Genomic DNA, 19898 nt, shown 5'->3' with positions numbered 1-19898 from the left:
TTATCAAGAACTGCTTCTCTTCAATTTTATTTCCAATATTTGTTTATTTATGATTCTTTATTAATTGTTACAGTTCTGTTCTGTTTTACAAGAGTGATGTTTATTATTGACATGATCATTATAAAGACTTACATCATATTCTATCATCAATAATACTACTTGTGAATCAATTATCACTTGTTTCATTCAAGAAATTTTATGTTTTATTGGGACTAGAAAACCAATACTTTTCAATATTTTTTTCTTTGTCTTAATACTTTTTTTTAATCAGGGAAAAAAAAATAAATTTTTTTCTTCCCGGGACAAAATGATCAGACCTCATCAGACATGAACAGACATGAGTCTTCAGGCCTGATCAGGCATGAATTGACCTGATCAGGCCTGATCAAACATGGTCAGGTCTGAAAGCCCATTGTTACTTTTGATTAATTATTTTGCTTAATTTTACGGATATATTACTTGATAGAGTCATACGCAATTCTCTATAATGAATTAAATTTAAAAAAAAAATGATTACATATAATTGTACGGCTGTAATACCAGCGGTCACCCATCCACTTACTAACCACGCTCAACGCTGCTTAACTTTGATGATATCCGTGCGCCTTGAAGTTCCTGCCTGCTGTGCTGCTATCTTATGTGACAACAATTCTATGAAGTACATAATATATCAAATATGTTTATCATATATATATAATATAAAAATTGATTTTATAATATATTTTGATAGTTATAATTTATTTATTTAACTGAATCTCGTTATAACATCACATTTATTTAAATAATAAAATAAGTAATGATTTTAATATTAGGCAGGAGCAGAGCAGACCAAAACATCCCATAGGAAATGTAACAAATTTTTTATTTCAAAATTATTTAATGATAAAAATAATTTTGCACATTTTGTGATGGCCAAAAAAAATTTTTTCGTCGAAGAAAAAATTTTTATCACATCTCTGACTATATAAGTTTGATCAGATCTACCCGGAAAAAAAATGATCAGACCTGACCATGCTTGTACTGGTATGATCAGGCCTGAAATTAGACTTGCTCATGCCTGTTCATGTATGATCAGGCCTGAAATTAGACATGGTAATGCCTATCCATGCCTGCTCATGTCTGAAGCGTTAAATACGCAAAGGTCTGATCATGTCTGAAGTGTTAAATACGCTCAGGCCTGATTATACCTGTCCATGTCTGTCCATGCCTGTTCATGTCTGAAGCGTTACATACACTCAGACTTGATCATACCTGTTCATGCCTGTCATAATTTGTAAATTATCAATAAACGGTATATTTTATTATTCAATAAATAAAAGTATTTTGATTACCATTAAAAACCTACCGTAGGGTAAATTTAATTAACTTTTATAGGCATGTACAGACATGAACATGCATGGACAGTCATGAACAGGGCTGAGCATATTTAATGCTTCAAACATGAACAGGCATGAACAGGCCTGAGCGTATTTCACGCTTCAGACATGAACAGGCCTGATCAGACCTGAGCGTATTTAACCTTTCAGTAAAATATTCTGCAATCACCCATTCATTTTAGAGAAAGGAGAGGAGTTTAGCTGCTGGATTCTGATGTCACTAAAAATTCTGAGTATTTTCAGCTCTCTCTATCTATTGCGTTTATATTTCTTTCTTCCACTATTGCAAAAACTGAAAACTTTGATAATAACTGCTATGAAAATTAATGAGAATAATTTTCGTTACAAAAATATGCATAAAGTACTTGGTAGGATTTTCAAAATTTTTCATATTAAATCTAATCAAATTTAACTGTTTAAACATATTTGTTTTGCGAACTTCCAGAAAAAAACGGAATTTATTAGGTTGACATACGTTAGAGAAAAATATTTTTTTTTTTAATTTTTTATAATCAATATCAATGCTATAAAAATTCGAAATTTATACCATTTAATTTGAATAATTCTTTCAAATAATGTAGTCGTGCATAACTATCGGTAAAATTTCCTGCATGTTGTGTAGTAGCTAATAAAGCTAATCCAGTACACATATTCGCATCAAAACCATTTTGCTGAGTCATTAAATCTATTCTCAATGCTGCTGTTATTTTACTTTTAACTGAAGATTCTACAGAATGAATTACAAATGACATAGGTGCCACTACTTCACCATTTTCACTAAACCCACACTCTTCATTTGATAGCATTTCATGAACTTGACCAGCGGCCATCCGCCCGATAACACTTTGCATACTATATAAAACTTGTGGATGGATACATTTACCACTTCTTGTCCAAGCACGGTAATAACTTAGGTCTCGAACGCATGAAACAATTGCTTTTTGACCATGTTTGTTACAAAATTTCATATCGATTCCAATAGGTCTCATATATCGATAGTGAATTATTAACGTATTAGTACTTTCATTGTAGTAAGATTCTATAGTTTTTTCGTGGTGCGTAAATTCAACACAATAGATAACATAAAAATTATGAGTTTTCAAATTAGTTTCGACAATATTAACATTTTTGCTCTTGAAAGTAAGCAGTTTTTGATTACTTGAAATTACTCCAAAGATAAGACACTTATCTATTTCACGATTGATTGGTGAATACTTCACATTAAGGGATTGTAATGATTTACTATTTCTTCTACTCTTCCGACCGGTATTTATATCGTTTTCATTTTTTACTGATGCGTTACTTTTTTCAGATTGAAAATGAGTATGTTTTTTATCATGCGCATTGTAACCAGAATCTTGAGTCATAAATTTTACAGCTAATGTAACTGAAATCAATTTATTTGGCGCATTAGCCACGAAAGTCTTATCCAATATAATACCGTCTTCAATACAGCCACCACCGACATCTCCAAAAGCACAATATAATACTAGTTGATTTGTATTTCGATCAGTGTAGTCGTTGCTGCATAACAAACCGAACAACTTGGTTGTATACAAATTGTAATAATCTTCACATTCTGTCATGATTTCCATGGATTTAAACATCGAAGAATTTTGAATCCTTTGTGACTTGAAAGATTTATTACACAATTTTTGAGGTGCTGTTATAGTATAACTGTTACGATTGTACTTCCGTTTCTTTCGTAGGCGTTCTGGTGATTTGCACGTTATTTCTGTACTACTATTATCAATTTCATTAATACTGCTGATGGTTAATGGTGTATAATTATACAGAGGTATCACTATACTGTCATTGTTGATTAAGACTCGAAGATGTTGCTTGTATTCGGGTATATTGGCTATCGTTTTCACAGTAGCCCGATGAAGCAAATTAACTTCATTTTCATCATTGTTCATAATGAGAGAGAATCGATTATCAATAAACAAATATTTAGTAGGCAAAATGGATTTTAAGAATTCTAAATAAAACTCATTGCTGGCATCCGCGTTTGGATCAATCATACTGGTAATAACACCAAAAAACTCACTTCCGTCGCGGGGTATGGCTGATTGCGGGGACTTAAGTATCGTCGCATCTAACTCTTTGAAATAATTGTCAAGTATTGATTGATTATTTGGCTTAATATCCCATCTCTCAGCGTATTTTAGCCATGCAAACGCAATATGGTTTTCTCTAGCGATAGGTAATAATTTTCCTTCACCACCATCAGAATTATTGTTATTTTTGCACAATGATATTCTTGAATATTTTTTATTCAGGGAGAGCAGTTCATTTTCTCCATGACGTTGATAAATAATAGCACTATTGTAACCAATTGATGTAAGAAAAGCTTGGGCTTTAAATCTACTATTTAACACATTACATGCACCTCGTATATTATTTATTGTAACAGTGCATTTTGGAGGTGGTGTTTTTAGTATAGATGATGATAATTGTCGAGCAAAACAACCAAAACGGCTGAACTGCGAGTAATTATCGAAACAGTCAGGAAACAAATTTTGTGCTTCGTATGGCGACACAAATATATTATACTTACTGCTGTACTTAACTAAGACATACCCCTTAGTATATGTGAATAAATACCGATGACCTAAGCGAAAAAATGTTATCATGGGGAGTCGTCGCTTAAAGTTTACCAAAGAGATCAGAGAGTTTTCAACGTAACAATTAGTTAGAAAGCCATTGATAATAATTCGTAAGCCACCTGGAGTATCATATTCATGAGATTGGAATATCTCTAGTTGAATTAACTTTTCATTGATCGGAAGTGTGATAGTGACATAATGAGCAAAACTGATTGTCTCACCTGCATCTTTCATTTCTTTGCATGTTAAGTAACATATAAAGTAATCAGCATCGCGTGGGTACAGCAACGCTTTGCTATTCCTTGTCTGCCGGTTAATTGACCGCTTTGTCAAATCTAAAGTATATCGAATTTTATCATGCTTTTGACCTTCAATATTCAAATACATGTTCGCAAAATCTTTAATTAATGTCATGTGTTTTTTCTTTGATAAAACGTAAAAAAGATTACCACTCTCGAAAATTTGTTTTAATTTCGTATGCTTAGTCATAGTCACAACTCGATAAAGGATCATAGGAGCTGTTATAATAGTTTTATTCGCTAAGTCATCTATTTGCGGATAGTCTTTCAACAATAATTGAAATACGTCGATGTATGTTTCTACTGTTGTATCATTACAATTATAAGGATTAACATGGTTAATGAAGTTAATCCAATTTTCATTGTCTTTGTTCGAATCATCAGGATTTTTTTTACGGGAGTTGTCATTTCGATCATTTTTATCAAACTCTAAAAATGAAAAGAAACAATCATCATCAGTTGAAGTGTTATTTAAGTTTGTACTATCAGTGAACTCACATAAAACTTGTTCTGATTTTGCTGTAGAGTAGTACAGACGACATGTATTACTACTGGTTTTTACAACCCAACGAACACAACGTTCATCTTTATAACTATAAATATGTATAGAATTTAAATTATTTGTTTGAAAATTCGGTAAAATTTTTAATGAACCATTAATGATGAAACATCCAAATACATCAGGATCTAATTCATGTTGGGGTCGTAAGTGTAAATCAATCATCGAGCCAAGCATAATTGGAAAACACATATGTCGTATACGGCTGTCATCATTAGAAACGATACAAGCAAAATATGATTGTTTCTTGATGAAAATATTTTCGTAAAAATCGATTGGATCATAATGTCTGTGATAACATTGACAATTGAAAATTATGAAACGATTATTAAGATAATTGTACAAGTGTAATGAAGATGTTAACCAGAAATCATCAATTTGTAATAGTTTCTTTTTCTTGGTCGGTAATTGTAGAGGAGTACCATTATAATTAGAAGGATCTATAGATGATCGTTGTCTCTGCAAAAAAAAATTTTTTTCATGATTAATAATCATTGATTATTAATAGTTAAGGTATTTAATATATATATATATATATATATATATATATATATATATATATATATATATATATATATATATATATATATATATATATATATTAGGGTGATTCAAAAAAATCGAATATTTTTTTTTTAACTTTCGAAATTGAAAAGTTGGTTCTCAGGCACCTCTAGAAAATTCTCACCAAATTTGAGCTCTTAATATTGATAGGAAGATTATCCTCATCACAGTTTTACATTTTTCGTTAATCTTTTATAAAAAAAAATCATATCTCATTATCAATCAATTTTTTAATCACATCTTTATACATATTTTTGTAGGAAATTGAATGATCTACAAAAAAAATCTGATATGTATAAGCGATTACATTGACCATTTCAAAGATATCCGAGATCAAAGTTCAAAGAATTTATCAAAAAAAAATTTTTTTTTATTAATTTCCTACCACATTGGAAAATAATAATTGTCAAATAAATATGCAATATTTTTGTAGGAAATTTAACGCTCTACAAAAAAGGTCTGATATGTTTAATTGATTACTCCAACCGTTTAAAAGATATTCGTATCCGAACCCCAATGCTTTCTGATTTCAATAATTTTTTAATAACTTTTTCAAATTTATCTATTAAATTCATGACTTTTTGAAATTGTTACGAGAATTTTAGCTTATGTTAATAAAATTAAAGTATTTTCTTTGTATTTAATTTGTTTCCAAGTATATAATATTTTCCAATCAACTTTTATTATAGATTTTTTTTTATTTAATTTGCCTTTAAAATCACGACTTGCTATTTTTAACTGGTTTATTAAAAATTTTATTTTAAATTTTTTCCCCATAAAATCATTAATTAAATATATTTTTTCGGTTAATCTGAGCATTTTATTTTAAACATTGGTAGTTCTGTTGATCAACTTATCGTACTAGCGCCATCTACGATTGTTTCTCTATGCTGTTATGTACATTTCTACATTGCGTACATAATTTTTAGAGTTCCTGAATAAAGTCTTCTAGTAGTGATAATCAAATAATAGCTAACTGTTATATATTATTTAATTTAATTGTTATTTATTTTTTACACATCTACAATGAGTAAGGAAATACCTTTAATTGGTATACCTATGCCAAAAATTCTTGAACTCAAGTTACCAACGCTGAAAGAGGTTATGTGTGTATTTTTTTATCAGCTTCGTTCTCAAGTATTCAGTAAAACAGAGTGCTAAAAATACAGTAGATCAAGTTGTAAAATTATGGAAAAATAATGAAATTCCTACTTGTAGTTATGAAAATTCAGTGAAAAAAATTCTACGATGTCACGATAAATGGTTAAAAATAACAAAAAACCTGAAACGGAAAAAATCACCAGACTAATACTTTTGGATTCAGCAAGAAAGTATTTTGACTTTTTCATTAATTTCTTCTTTAATTTTAAACTACTACAGTTTACCAATTTTAAAGATAACTTTTTACTTTTACTATACAGGTATTCACCGTGGAACATGTGTTGAAATTGAAAAAGCTCTGGAAAGAGAATTAATTTACTTACCATGTCGCCATCATATCTATGAAATCACTTTACGAAGTGCGTTTGAAGTATATTGGCCGGTATCGTCAGGACCAAACGTACCAATATTCGGACGATTTAAAAAAGAATGGGACAAAATAGATAAGACCAAATATAAAGCTGGTATTGAAGATACTATTGTCGCTGATACTCTTTCAAATAAAAAAAATGAAATATCTAGTTTCATTAAAAAATGTTTGCAACTATGGTTAAGTAAAATTTATAAATATAAGATAAAATTATCAATTCGTTATGTAAATTTGACTGATTTTTTTTTGCTAGTTAAAACAAGCACGAGATGATTACAAAGAGTTCCTGGAACTGTCACTTGTTTTTCTCGGAGAAATGCCTCAAGATCAAGTTTATTTTAAATACCCTGGTGCAGTACATCATGCGAGATGGATGGCGAAGGCCATTTATTGCTTAAAAATATTCATTTTTAGAAATGAATTTGTACTGACTCCCAAAGAATTGAATAGTCTGCGGCAAATTTGTATTTTTATAGTCATGGTTTATTTAAATGCTTGGTTTTCAACGACTTCTGCGACTACAGCTGCTAACCATGATTTAGAATTCTTAAAAAAACTTATTGAGTACAAAGAAATAAATGCTTCAATATCTTCCGCGACTTGCCACAAAATGACTCTTCATTTGTGGTATTTAAATGATGAACTTGCCATTTTATCATTGTTCGATGAAACCGTTCCACTTGAAATGAAAAAAAAAATTGTCAAAGCTGTAAAAACTCGTGAAGCTATGAATCCTAAAGCTAAAAAATTTATAATTGATCAAAACAACCTAAACTTGATAATGCAGAAAGACTTGAGTGACTTTGTTTCTCAAAAATCTTTGAATCTGTTTAAAATATTTGAATTACATACGATTTTCTAGATCTTGACATTGAATTGTGGTCTTCTGATGACAGTTATCGAGAAAATCAAAATTATTTTAAACAATTAAAAGTTGTAAATGACGTTGCAGAGCGAGGAGTGGCATTAATAACCGAATACAACCAATGTTTGACTAAGAATGAAGAGCAATTTCAATATTTGTTGCAAGTTGTCAAAGAACATCGAGAAAAATATCCTAATTGCAATAAAAGTCAATTTATATAAATAAAGCCTAAAAAAATGTATTTTCGTAATGTAATTTATATTTTCCTTGATTTTAAGTTGAAATAAATCGCTTATATATAATAAATTAAAATTTTTCCTTTTTAACTTCCCGCTAAAAATCTCAGATTTTCAAAAATCGGGAAGTTATTGTTTTTACCCCGTTTTGCAAAAATCGAGTTTTCATCAGATCTCGACGTTTGAAGGTCACAGGAAGCTTCCTTGACCACCTCCGCGATGTTGTCACTATGTCTGTATGTATGTGTGTGTGTGTGTGTGTGTGTTTTTTTTTTTTTTTTTTTTTTTTTTATCTTAGGGGGGGGAATCCTTCTTACGGATTCCAGGCATAGTTGTTTGGCCTGGATATGTGGCGACTCGACGCAGTGTCATACTAAAACTCGACCCTAACGCCCCTACCCACTAAACCCTAAACCCCTTTTCTTCTTTCCTCTAATCCCTCATGGAAACCGCCGTCAGGCATTACTTCGTGAGGGGAGGATCCAGCTACCGCTATTCCTTCTGGTGGCTAAGGTGTTATTTTTCCTTCCTTCTAGTTTCTGTCATTTGCTCTTTTTCTTTCAATGGAACGCAGCTCTGTAAGCACTTCTGTGGCAAAAGTGCTTGTAGCGTTCCAAGCAGTTTGATTCGACAACATTGCATCTACTATTGTCTCTGGTTGGATTCTCCAGTTCAGGATCCTCTCTAACTCCTCACGCTGAGGATCGAAACGTGGACACACAAAGAAAACGTGCCTTGCGTCCTCAATAACCCCTGGACAAGACGGGCACTCCGGAGAATCGTCGTGCTTAAAGCGGTGCAGATACTCTCGAAAGCACCCATGTCCTGACAACATCTGCGTTAGGTAATAGTTGACTTCACCATGGTTTCGGCTCAGCCAAACGTCGATCTTTGGTATGAGGCGGTGTGTCCATCTTCCTTTTGCTGCGGCGTCCCACTCAAGTTGCCATCGCGAGATGCTGTGCTGCCGTTCTTCTATTCTTAGTTCTTCAGCGCTCAGTGTAGTTGACCTCTTTCGATGGTAAAGGGCCCGTCTTTCTTTAGCTAAGACTCTAAGCGGCAGAGTTCCAGAAATGACGCACACTGCTTCCTCTGATATTGTTTGAAAGGCGCTGGCTACTCTTAGCGCGCTCAGTCGGTAAACCGGACATGCTTTCCTCCATGATTCTTGGGTCTCAAGTGCGTCGGACCAAATGGATATCCCATACGTGAGGACCGATGTAACTACTGATGATAGCAATAACCTCCTTGTCTGCTTCGGGCCACCGATGTTGGGCATCAATCGTACTAGGTTAGCCACTACTGCTGATGCTTTGGCGGTCACGTGTTCAACTTGTTGTTTGAAGTTAAGTCGGGAATCGAGCATCACTCCCAGATATCGAATGAATGGTTGGGATGTGATTTCTTGGTCTCCGACGTTTAAATTGATCGTTTCCACCACTTTTCTGCTAGTGATAAGTACAGCCTCGGTCTTCTGTTTAGCCAGTTGTAGGTTTACTGTGTCCATCCACTGGTTAATTCGCTCAAAGGTGATCGTGAACATATGATTTATCTCATCAATATGCTTGGCGACGATTACTACGGCTACGTCGTCCGCGTACGCTACCAGTTTGACATTTCTTGGTAGTTTCAGTCTCAGCAATCCGTTGTACATGATATTCCAGAGAAGTGGACCGAGAACAGAACCCTGCGGGACGCCTCCAGTAACATCATACTCCTTTGGACCATTCTTCGTGTCATATCTAAGGACTCTATTCGTGAAGTAGCTAGCGACTATCCTTCGTAGATATCCTGGTACGTTCATCTCTTGAAGAGCCTGCATGATGCGATCCCAGTTGGCGGAGTTGAAGGCATTTTTGATGTCTAGGGTTGCCACCAGACAATATTTCTTCGTTCCACCCTTCCATCTGGTACCGGCGATTGCGTCTTTGGCTATACCGACAACCAGGTTGATTGCGTCCAGGGTTGATCGTCCTTTTCGAAATCCGTACTGATTGTCTGCTAATAGTGGATCGACAACTGCTTCTATCCTTTGGTGGATTATACGTTCGAGTATCTTACCGGCTGTATCCAACATGCAGAGTGGACGATAAGATGACGGTTCTTCCGGTGGCTTTTTTCCTTTAGGAAGTAGTACCAGCCGTTGTTGTTTCCACTTCCGAGGAAAAATCCCTTCCTTCAAGCAGATGTTGTAGACATCGAGGAATAACGCTGGCGCTGCTTTAATAGATGTTTTCAAGGCAATATTAGGGATTCCGTCCAATCCCGGCGCTTTATTATTCCCGACGCGGTTACAAGCTTCCATCAGTTCTTCTTTCGTCACAGGTGGGATATCATTCAGTTCGTCTTGTGTCAACAGGTAGTTGAAAACGCGCTGTCGTGGAAACAGTGCAGTCACGATCTTCTGTAGGAGTTGAGGACACGTAGGAGACGGCATTGGCTGGTATTTCAAGTTTGCCATGACTACCTTGTAAGGTCTGCCCCACAAGTCTTTCTCCACCTCGTTGATTGGCTCTTTCCAGCAGTTCTTCTTGCTATCCATGATGGCTTTGTTTAAGTCTCGACGAGCTTTCTTGTATTCTGCGACTAGTTCCGCTGAGTCAGGCCGCCGATAACCACGCTGAGATATTCTTCTTTTCTTGAGACACTCTTTCCGTAGGAAGCTGATGTGTTCGTTCCACCAGTGCACCGAAGGTCTTTGGTTCATGCCCCGTTTACGAGGCATGCAGGTGTCGCAAGCCTGGGTCACTCTCTTCATCAAGTCCTTGGTCATTTCTTCTGCAGATCTAGTAGTAAGCGGTTCACTATTTAGGGCAGCTACTAGAGCACCTGGGTCAAAGGATTTCACCTTCCACCCAACGATGTCAAGTTTCTTAGCCGGTCTTCTCGGATTCTGGTCCTTTGATACTTCCCAGAGAATCGCATTGTGATCGCTGGCCGTGTAGATCTCCATCACCTTCCAGTCGTAGTTTCCTCTGATGAGGCTGCTGCTGACAAAAGTAAGATCCACAATAGAACTTGCGTCTCCTTTAGTGTACGTCGGCGCATCGCCGCTGTTTAACAATACTACATCTAACGTAGAAAAAGCTTCCAGTAGTTCTTTACCTCGAGCGTTGGTGTGTTTGCTGCCCCATTCCACTGCCCAGGCGTTGAAGTCTCCAGCTATTGCCACTGGGTAGTACTGCTTCGCGTCCTCCGTCAGTCGATCCAGAAAGTCCATGAATTCAACAATAGTGAGGCTAGGTGGTGTGTAGCAGCTGTAAAAGCGGATGCCATCTACCGATGCTGCTACAAAGCCGGCGCTGCCATTGTTAACGACACTCTGGAAGGGGAGCTTGCGACAGGACCATATGACAGCTTTTTTGGTGCAGTCAGTTTCCCATGGTTGGCCGCCGAGGTGTTTATACGGTTCCGATATAAGCACAAGGTCAAGCTTCTGTTCACGTACTGTCTGCATGAGCAAATCATGTGCCGCTTCACAGTGATTGATGTTTAGCTGCAGTATTCTCATTTTCGTTTATCAGTTATCTTCTTGAGTGCCTCTTGGTATACTGGGCATCTGCTTGTGCCGGCATGATGGGCGTTATTCTCTGTACCGGATTGATGTGCGCATTTAGCAGGCTTATTACATTCGGCGATTTTGTGTCCCTCTTCTCCACATTTAATGCAAAGTTTGGAGCGGTCGACTTTACTTGTGCACTGAACCGCACGGTGTCCAAAATGCCAGCATTTATAACATCGGACTGGTCTTAGTACTGTTCTAATACGACAATTGGTCCAGCCGATCCTAATCTTACCGTGTTCTCCTACCACTTTCTGCGCTACCGTTGCTGCCAGAGTCACCGACGCAATTTGTGTTCTGCTACGTAAGACCTTACGAATTTTAATGGCCTCTACTGTTATACCACAATCGTTTCCAGCTGCCTCTTGTAAAGCTGTTAGAATGTCATCTTTAGTTGTAGTATCATCAATATCGCGAATTTCCAGGTCTTCTTCAGGTCCTGTACTAATGACATTTGCGTCCTCCTTAAGTATTCCCGCGATAGTCTTCTGCAGGTCTTTACCTCTATCACTACTGCCTTTCGACAGCGTGATGAGAATGTTCCCTGTCGCGGTCCTGCGTATCTTCTCGACTGTGTTGCGGACCTGATCTGGGCGAACGTCCGCCTTGATCCGTGTAAGTATTTCAGAATACTTATCTTTGTTCGCTGGACGGATAATAAGTGCCTCCGGTCTCGTTGCTGTTCTTCTTGGCTTCTGGTTCGGCTTCGGTGGAGGCACCAGAGGTTTTTCTGGGAACCAATCGTCTTGCTAGGTCAGTTAGTGTGACCAACCCATTAAAGGGGAGTTTTGTCCACGGGAGCTTATTTTGTTTGGTTATTTTGCTTGGCTCCTACCCGCTGTACCTCATCAACTAAGAGATTAGGTGTCATCCAAGGACAGCGAGCGTTCTCCCATCCGCTCGGGGAGACGCGCCCGGTAGCAGTATCTCTTCTGCCCCGAGTGTGTGTGTGTGTGTGTGTGTGTGTGTGTGTGTGTTTTGCTTTTGTAGGGGGGGGAATCCTTTTTACGGATTCTAGGCATAGCTGTTTGGCCTGGATATGTGGCGACTCGACGCAGCGTCATACTAACTCGACACTAACGCCCCTACCCACTAAACCCTAAACCCCTTTTCCTTCTTTCCTCTAATCCCTCATGGAAACCGCCGTCAGGCATTACTTCGTGAAGGGAGGATCTAGCTACTGCTCTTCCTTCTGGTGGCTAAGGTGTTAACTATCTTCCTTCTATCTTCTGCTATTTGCTCTTTTTCTTTCGGTGGAACGCAAGTCTTTAAGGACTTCTGTTGCAAACGTGTTGGTAGCGTTCCAGGCAGCTTCTGATGACAACATTGCTTCTACTAGTGAATCTGGTTGCATTCTCTGGTTCAGGATCCTCTCCAGTTCTTCACGCTGTGGATCGAAACGAGGACATACAAAGAAGACGTGCTCCGCGTCTTCAGCAGCTCCTGGGCAGGACGGGCACTCCGAAGAGTCATCGTGCTTAAAGCGGTGTAGATACTCTCGAAAACACCCATGTCCCGACAACATCTGCGTAAGATAGTAATTGACCTCACCGTGATTCCGGTTAAGCCAAATGTCGACCCGAGGTATGAGACGGTGCGTCCACCTACCCTTCTCTGCAGCATCCCATTGTAGTTGCCATCGGCCTATGCTCTTCTGCCGTTCTTCAATTCTAAGTTCTTCCGGGCTCAGTGCAGTTGACCTTTTTCGTTGGTAAAGGGCCCGTCTTTCCTCTGCTAGAACTCTAAGAGGTAGGGTTCCAGCAATGACGCACACTGCTTCTTCTGATATAGTGCGGAAGGCACTAGCTACTCGTAGGGCACTCAGTCGGTATATTGGTCCAGCTTTTCTCCATGATTCTTGGGTTTCCAGTGCATCAGCCCAAATGGATATTCCGTAAGTGAGCACTGATGTGACTACTGATGACAATAGTAGCCTCCTGCTCTGCATTGGGCCTCCGATGTTAGGCATCAGCCGTGCGAGACTAGCCCTCACTACTGACGCTTTGGCACTGACATGTTCCACCTGCTGTTTGAAGTTGAGTCGTGCATCCAGCATCACTCCCAGATAACGGATAAATGGTTGTGATGTGATTTCTTGTGTGTGTGTGTGTGTGTGTGTGTGTGTGTGTGTGTGTGTGTGTGTGTGTGTGTGTGTGTGTGTGTGTGTGTGTGTGACTATGTGACTCGCTTATAACTTTTGAACGACTGAACCGATCGGAACGAACTAAACGGCGTTCTAAAGAGTTCCCCTGAACTTAGATTTCCTGAGAATTTGAACCGATTCGGACCGATAGATTCAAAGAAATCTTGAAAAATCTCAAAAAAAATAAGAAAAAAATCATTCTTGAAAGTGTTTTTTTTGGAATATCTTTTAAACGGCTCTATCGATCAACTTCAAAAACTAATCCGCTCTTAAGCTTGAAAAACCACGCCGAACGCCGCCAATCCGGTCAAAATCGGTTGATTTGTTCGAGAGATATCGTGAACGAAAGAAAACCGAAAAAAGTGTTTTTTCGGGATTACTCCGAAATTTTTGGTTCGATCAATAAAAACCTGAAAATCACTTATGAGGATGATAAAACTGCGTCGAATGTCGCCAACCGCATGAAAATCGGTTCATTCATTTAAAAGTTATTGCGATTTGAAAATCAAAAAAATAGTGTTTTATTAAACTTCTATCAAACTTTTGAGCTCGAAGAGCTGAAAAGCATACAAAAGCTATTTTTTTGAGCTCGGAGAGCTCAAAATAATACACAAATTGTATTTAAGAGCTCGAAGAGCTCTAAAACGTCATAAGTGCAATTTCAAGCGTTTAGGTATAGAATTGGCGGGAAGTTGCAGGGATGGCCTTCAGGGTCAACCGTTTTCCTAATTTTTTATTTATATGTATTATGATATTTCTAAAATAAGAACCTTTATTTCTCAAAAATAGATTTTAATTTATCTCTAAGTAATAAAAACAGACGTATAATTCTCTTTTTCTAAAAGTAAAGCTTCTTTACATTCATGAAAAAGGTTAAAAAAAGATTAAAAAACTTTAATTCAATTAATATAAGCTAAAATTCTCGTAAAAATTTCAAAAAGTCATGAATTTAATAGATAAATTTGAAAAAGTTATTAAAAAATTATTGAAATCAGAAAGCATTGGGGTTCGGATACGAATATCTTTTAAACGGTTGGAGTAATCAATTAAACATATCAGACCTTTTTTGTAGAGCGTTAAATTTCCTACAAAAATATTGCATATTTATTTGACAATTATTATTTTCCAATGTGATAGGAAATTAATAAAAAAAAATTTTTTTTTTATAAATTCTTTGAACTTTGATCTCGGATATCTTTGAAATGGTCAATGTAATCGCTTATACATATTAGATTTTTTTTGTAGATCATTCAATTTCCTACAAAAATATGTATAAAGATGTGATTAAAAAATTGATTGATAATGAGATATGATTTTTTTTATAAAAGATTAACGAAAAATGTAAAACTGTGATGAGGATAATCTTCCTATCAATATTAAGAGCTCAAATTTGGTGAGAATTTTCTAGAGGTGCCTGAGAACCAACTTTTCAATTTCAAAAGTTAAAAAAAAAATATTCGATTTTTTTGAATCACCCTAATATATATATATATATATATATATATATATATATATATATATATATATATATATATATATCGAGCTGAGTTTTCCTAGAGATAGAAAAATTCCCAATATTTTAGTTTATTGTCTTTCTATTAGTTGTAAGTAGAACAGTATAGCATAAAATATTTAGTTATTATTTATGACTTTAGCCGATTAACTTTAGCAGATAAGAGTAAAAATTAGGAAAACGGTTGACCCTAAAGGCCATCCCTGCAACTTCCCGCTACCTCCATACCTAAGTGCTCAACAATTCACTTATTTTTTAAGCTCTTCGAGCTCAAAAATATAATTTATGTGTAATCTTGAGCTCTCCGAGCTCAAATAAATCGCTGTTCTGTGCTTTTGAGCTCTTCGAGCTCAAAAGGCTAATGGAAGTTTTATAGAACACTATTTTTTGAATTTTCAAACCGCAATAACTTTTGAATGAATTAACCGATTTCTTCGCGGTTTACGGCATTCAACGCAGTTTTTTGAGTTCTTTAGAAAATTTTTGAGCGTAAACTGGTCAGACTAAAAATTTCATAGAAATTCTGAAAAAAACATTACAAAGGACATAACAAAAGTTATGAGAGATTTACATACACACACACACACACACACACACACACACACACACACACACACACACACACACACACACACACACACACACACACACACACACACACATACACACACGGTGACATCACCGCGGAAATAGTCAGGAAAGCTTCCTAGGACCTCAAAACGTCGAGATCTGATGAAAACTCGGTTTTCAAAAAACGGGGTGAAAACAATAACTTTCCGATTTTTGAAAATTTTCAATTTTCTTAGCGGGAAGTTAAAAAGTATATAGTTAGAGGTATCGACAGACAATAAGAGCTGTCGAAATATTTGTGAGAGACGAAGTACATCGGGTATACTTATATGAGTAGTTCTGGTTTAGTATTGACCGAGTAAAGACATTGAGCATAATCACGTCGAAAAAGCCCACGTTAACTTATGGACTTTCATAGAGCTGCTGCAAGCTGAACAATCGGTAATCTATACTAATATTATAAAGAGGAAAGATTTGATTGTTTGTTTGTTTGTTTGTTTGTTTGTTCGTTTGCATTGAATAGGCTCCAAAACTACTGAACCGATTTGAAAAATTCTTTCACGGTTGTAAAGATACACTATCCCCGGGTGACATAGCCCGAGTCAAAATTCGAGTCCCGTTTTGACCGTAAAATGTGCCAACTCTTTAAAGTCTAATATGCCGCTGAAAATCGAGTCTGTTTTGACCGTACAAGACAGTATCGGAGAATAAATACGGTTAAAATAGGCGTACGCACGTCTGTTTTGACCGTAAAAATTTCTAGGAGTATAATATTATCATTATAAATATTATTACTATATTTGTCGTCTTGTTGATTATTATTATTTCTCTTGCCATCTTGTAGTTCTTAGGCGCGAAAATTCAAATTAATAAAAAACATGAAAAGTTGACATTTAAAAATTAAAAATGAAATAATAATAATAATAATCTCAGAGAAGGGTTTTTTTTTCAAAAATTTGAATTTTGGAAAAAAAATATCATTCTTTTCTAAATTCAGCTTAGTTCACATATTTTCACTGCAAAATATTTTAAAATATATAAGAATCGCAGGTAAAATAAATATCGCAGGAAATATATAAAATTCAAATTTTTCAAAAAATTAAAAAAAATTTTTCTATTTTAGATTTACTCTGATAAAAAAAAATATTTTACAGGTAGAAAAAAAAAAATTTTTAAATTATCGATTTTTCGATATTTTGCTAAAACTTTTTTTTAACCCAAAATTAGAAATTTTTCATAATTTGTTTTTGAAAACATTTTTGAAAAAAATTTTTCTATTTTAGATTTACTCTAAAAAAAAAAAAATATCTATTAAATAGAAAATAATCTAATCATGTTGATTTCACACCCCGTGAAAATAAGCAATTACTTAATCTTACAATTGAAATTAGAAGTATAAGATAAATAATTGAGAATGGGAAGCTAAATTTCAATTTTGAATGTCTATAAATAATAATAATAAACAATAGAAATAATAATAAAATTATTATTATTCATTTAATTAATTTCCCCGTAAAGTTCTTTTTCAGATTCCACTCAGAACTTAGTCATTTCAAGACGCATCATTTAAAAAGTTTATGAGACTACTGAGATTCGCTTTTTACCAATCGGCCGTGTAGCGATGCGGGTAGCGCGTAAGTCTTGGCGAGCGATAGGTTCCGAGTTCGGTTCTCGGTTAGGGCAAAGCGATTTTTATTTATTTCTTTATTTACGAAGCGTATTAGGTTAAATTATCATAAGTAATCCTTTCCTCCTATCTCCTTACTCCTTAATCTGTACAAACTGGACAATAAATAACCCCTGTTCATAAAAAAAAACTCTCCCAAATTTAGGAAATCATTCATTTTTGTTTTTTTTTATTACAAAATTAATTTATATATTTTTTTGTGCTCATAAACGATTTTGATAGTAGTAATTGTAATAATTGTTAGTTACAAATTTTTATGTTAATGACAATTATTATTAATTACTACTACTTATTTTTTATAACAATAATAATTATTATTCATAATAATAATAATTATTATTCATAATAATAATAATAATTATTATTCATAATAATAATTATTATTATTCATAATAATAATTATTATTATTCATAATAATAATAATTATTATTGCAGTGATTAAAACAAAAGAAAATAAATAAATGGGATTTCAGTTGGATTTGAACACGTACCCCTAAGTATTTTAAAATTTAATTTATTATTTATTATTATTATTATTTCAAGCCTGGTTTGACCGTAATCGTGGTACAATGGGACAAAACTCCACTAGTTACGGTGAAACCAGGCTCAGTTTAAATGAGCTATCAATACAGCGCCAAGTCTGTTTTGACCGTAAAATTGAGATGGGAAAAAATTACGGTTAAAACGGAACTCGAATTTCGACTCGGGAGGCTATCTTATATTATGAATAATTTGAAAATTTTTGTTAAATACTTGTGCTGAGCCGAGGCAAATTGCTAGTGGAATATAAAATTACTCAGCTTGATGCAGGCAGTTTCGCGCTGAATGTCAAGATCAAAATATATGTAGACAAAAGTAAACGTTTATGTTAAGTTGTACTCTCTATAGAGTGTTTATAAACATGAATTAGTGAAAATTGTGGGAGTACTTTTCCACTCTCGGAAATTTTGCGTCAACCACCGTACTCTTTGGGCCATAAAATCCCTTCCCCGGCATTCAAGGGGCTCATGACGTCACGGGACCCCAAGACCAACGCTAAGTGTTAGCAAAGGCTAACACCCTCAAGAGTCAAAGGGCATGAGGCAGATTTTCCTCAGCCACTGAGATATACACACCTACGGTCTAGGACACATCCTATTTTCCTTTATTTCACGCATCGTATTATTGTAATCGCGAAGTACTATATTGACATTATTATTTATACACGAACTTTATCTATTGTATTGTTTTCTGATAACTATATTCTACGGGATTGATTATTTATTGTGAGATTTAATTAACTTCATCCGAATATTGTAAAGAGTATAGTTATAACTTGAATAAATTATAAAACGAAAGAAATAGATTACTACAAAATTCACTTGAATAAGTGAATATTCACTTTTTAGAAGTGCCAATCGAACCACTGTGGTTCGATTATAAATGAATATTCTCGAGATAATCTGTCAACATATCTTCGTGGAATTGCGCATAATATTATTAAATAATTTATATTTATTATTGTGCGCCCGATTATTTGTGTAATTTTATATTTATATTTTTTTATATTATATATTATATTATATTTATTTTATATACAAGTTGTACCTAATTGTAGTATGGTGATTTTTAATAAACATTTGGCATATTATAGCATTGTACATCATATTTCATATAGTATGGGTTCAGTTGTCTGTTGGATCATTTGACGCTAGTATCAATATTCGTGTTATCAGTTGTCGCGGTATTAGTTGTCGTGTTATCAAATGTCCGGGATCAATTGTCATAGAACCGTGTACACCACTAGTACAGGCTCGTGTGTAGCTTTCTATCGATAAGTTCTCCTCAGAAATATTTATTAAATATTAATAAATCTTGTTTGGTACTAACAAATATTTCTTTTATGTTAATAAGGTTTTGTTAGCATCAAAAATATTTCTTAATAATAAAGAAGTTCTTTACTTCATCATAATAAATATTGATAATAATTCATAAGTATTTGTTATTTTTTACGGGAAGTTATCGGAAAGTTATCTTTTTTTAAAACGTGTCGTAAACGTGAATTCTAAGTATTAATTATTTATGAATTAAATTTTAAACTTACATCCATCAAGTAGTAAATTCCGCTGATTGAATTTCGTGACTAATACTACTAATAATTATGATCGTCACTTCTAATATAAGCCTACATAAATTAATTTATACGTCAGATCGTATTGCAATTATTTTCAGTCGATTCACCGTGCTCTTTTAAAAGTAGACTTGACTTATTATGGGATACGCATCCTTATTTTTTATCAACCTATACATTCCATTCAATAGATCTAATACTGTTTTGTCATGTTATCAGTTTGACATTATAGTGACAATAAAGAAAAGGATTCATACTATCTACTGTTAATAA

At 34.8% G+C, this 19898-nt stretch overlaps 2 protein-coding genes across 2 annotated transcripts in view; one reads left to right on the top strand and one right to left on the bottom strand.

The window, feature by feature from the left end:
- LOC123268762 (GTP-binding protein RAD) overlaps positions 1–19898 on the top strand; it is a 332020-nt gene that overhangs the window by 9594 nt on the left and 302528 nt on the right. The window lies entirely within an intron of this gene.
- On the bottom strand, positions 1552–19824 carry LOC123268754. Its single transcript, XM_044734106.1, has 2 exons — positions 19599–19824; positions 1552–5302 (listed from the first exon to the last, which is right to left on the bottom strand). Exons 1-2 carry the CDS (start codon positions 19602–19604, stop codon positions 1901–1903), a joined length of 3408 nt encoding a protein of 1135 aa, XP_044590041.1. The 5' UTR covers positions 19605–19824; the 3' UTR covers positions 1552–1900.

The sequence above is a fragment of the Cotesia glomerata genome, linkage group LG7, assembly GCF_020080835.1.
Source record: "Cotesia glomerata isolate CgM1 linkage group LG7, MPM_Cglom_v2.3, whole genome shotgun sequence".
Classification (NCBI taxonomy): Eukaryota; Metazoa; Arthropoda; class Insecta; order Hymenoptera; family Braconidae; genus Cotesia; species Cotesia glomerata.
The sequence above is the reverse complement of the archived record's forward strand: the minus strand, read 5'-3'. Positions and strand labels throughout refer to the sequence as shown.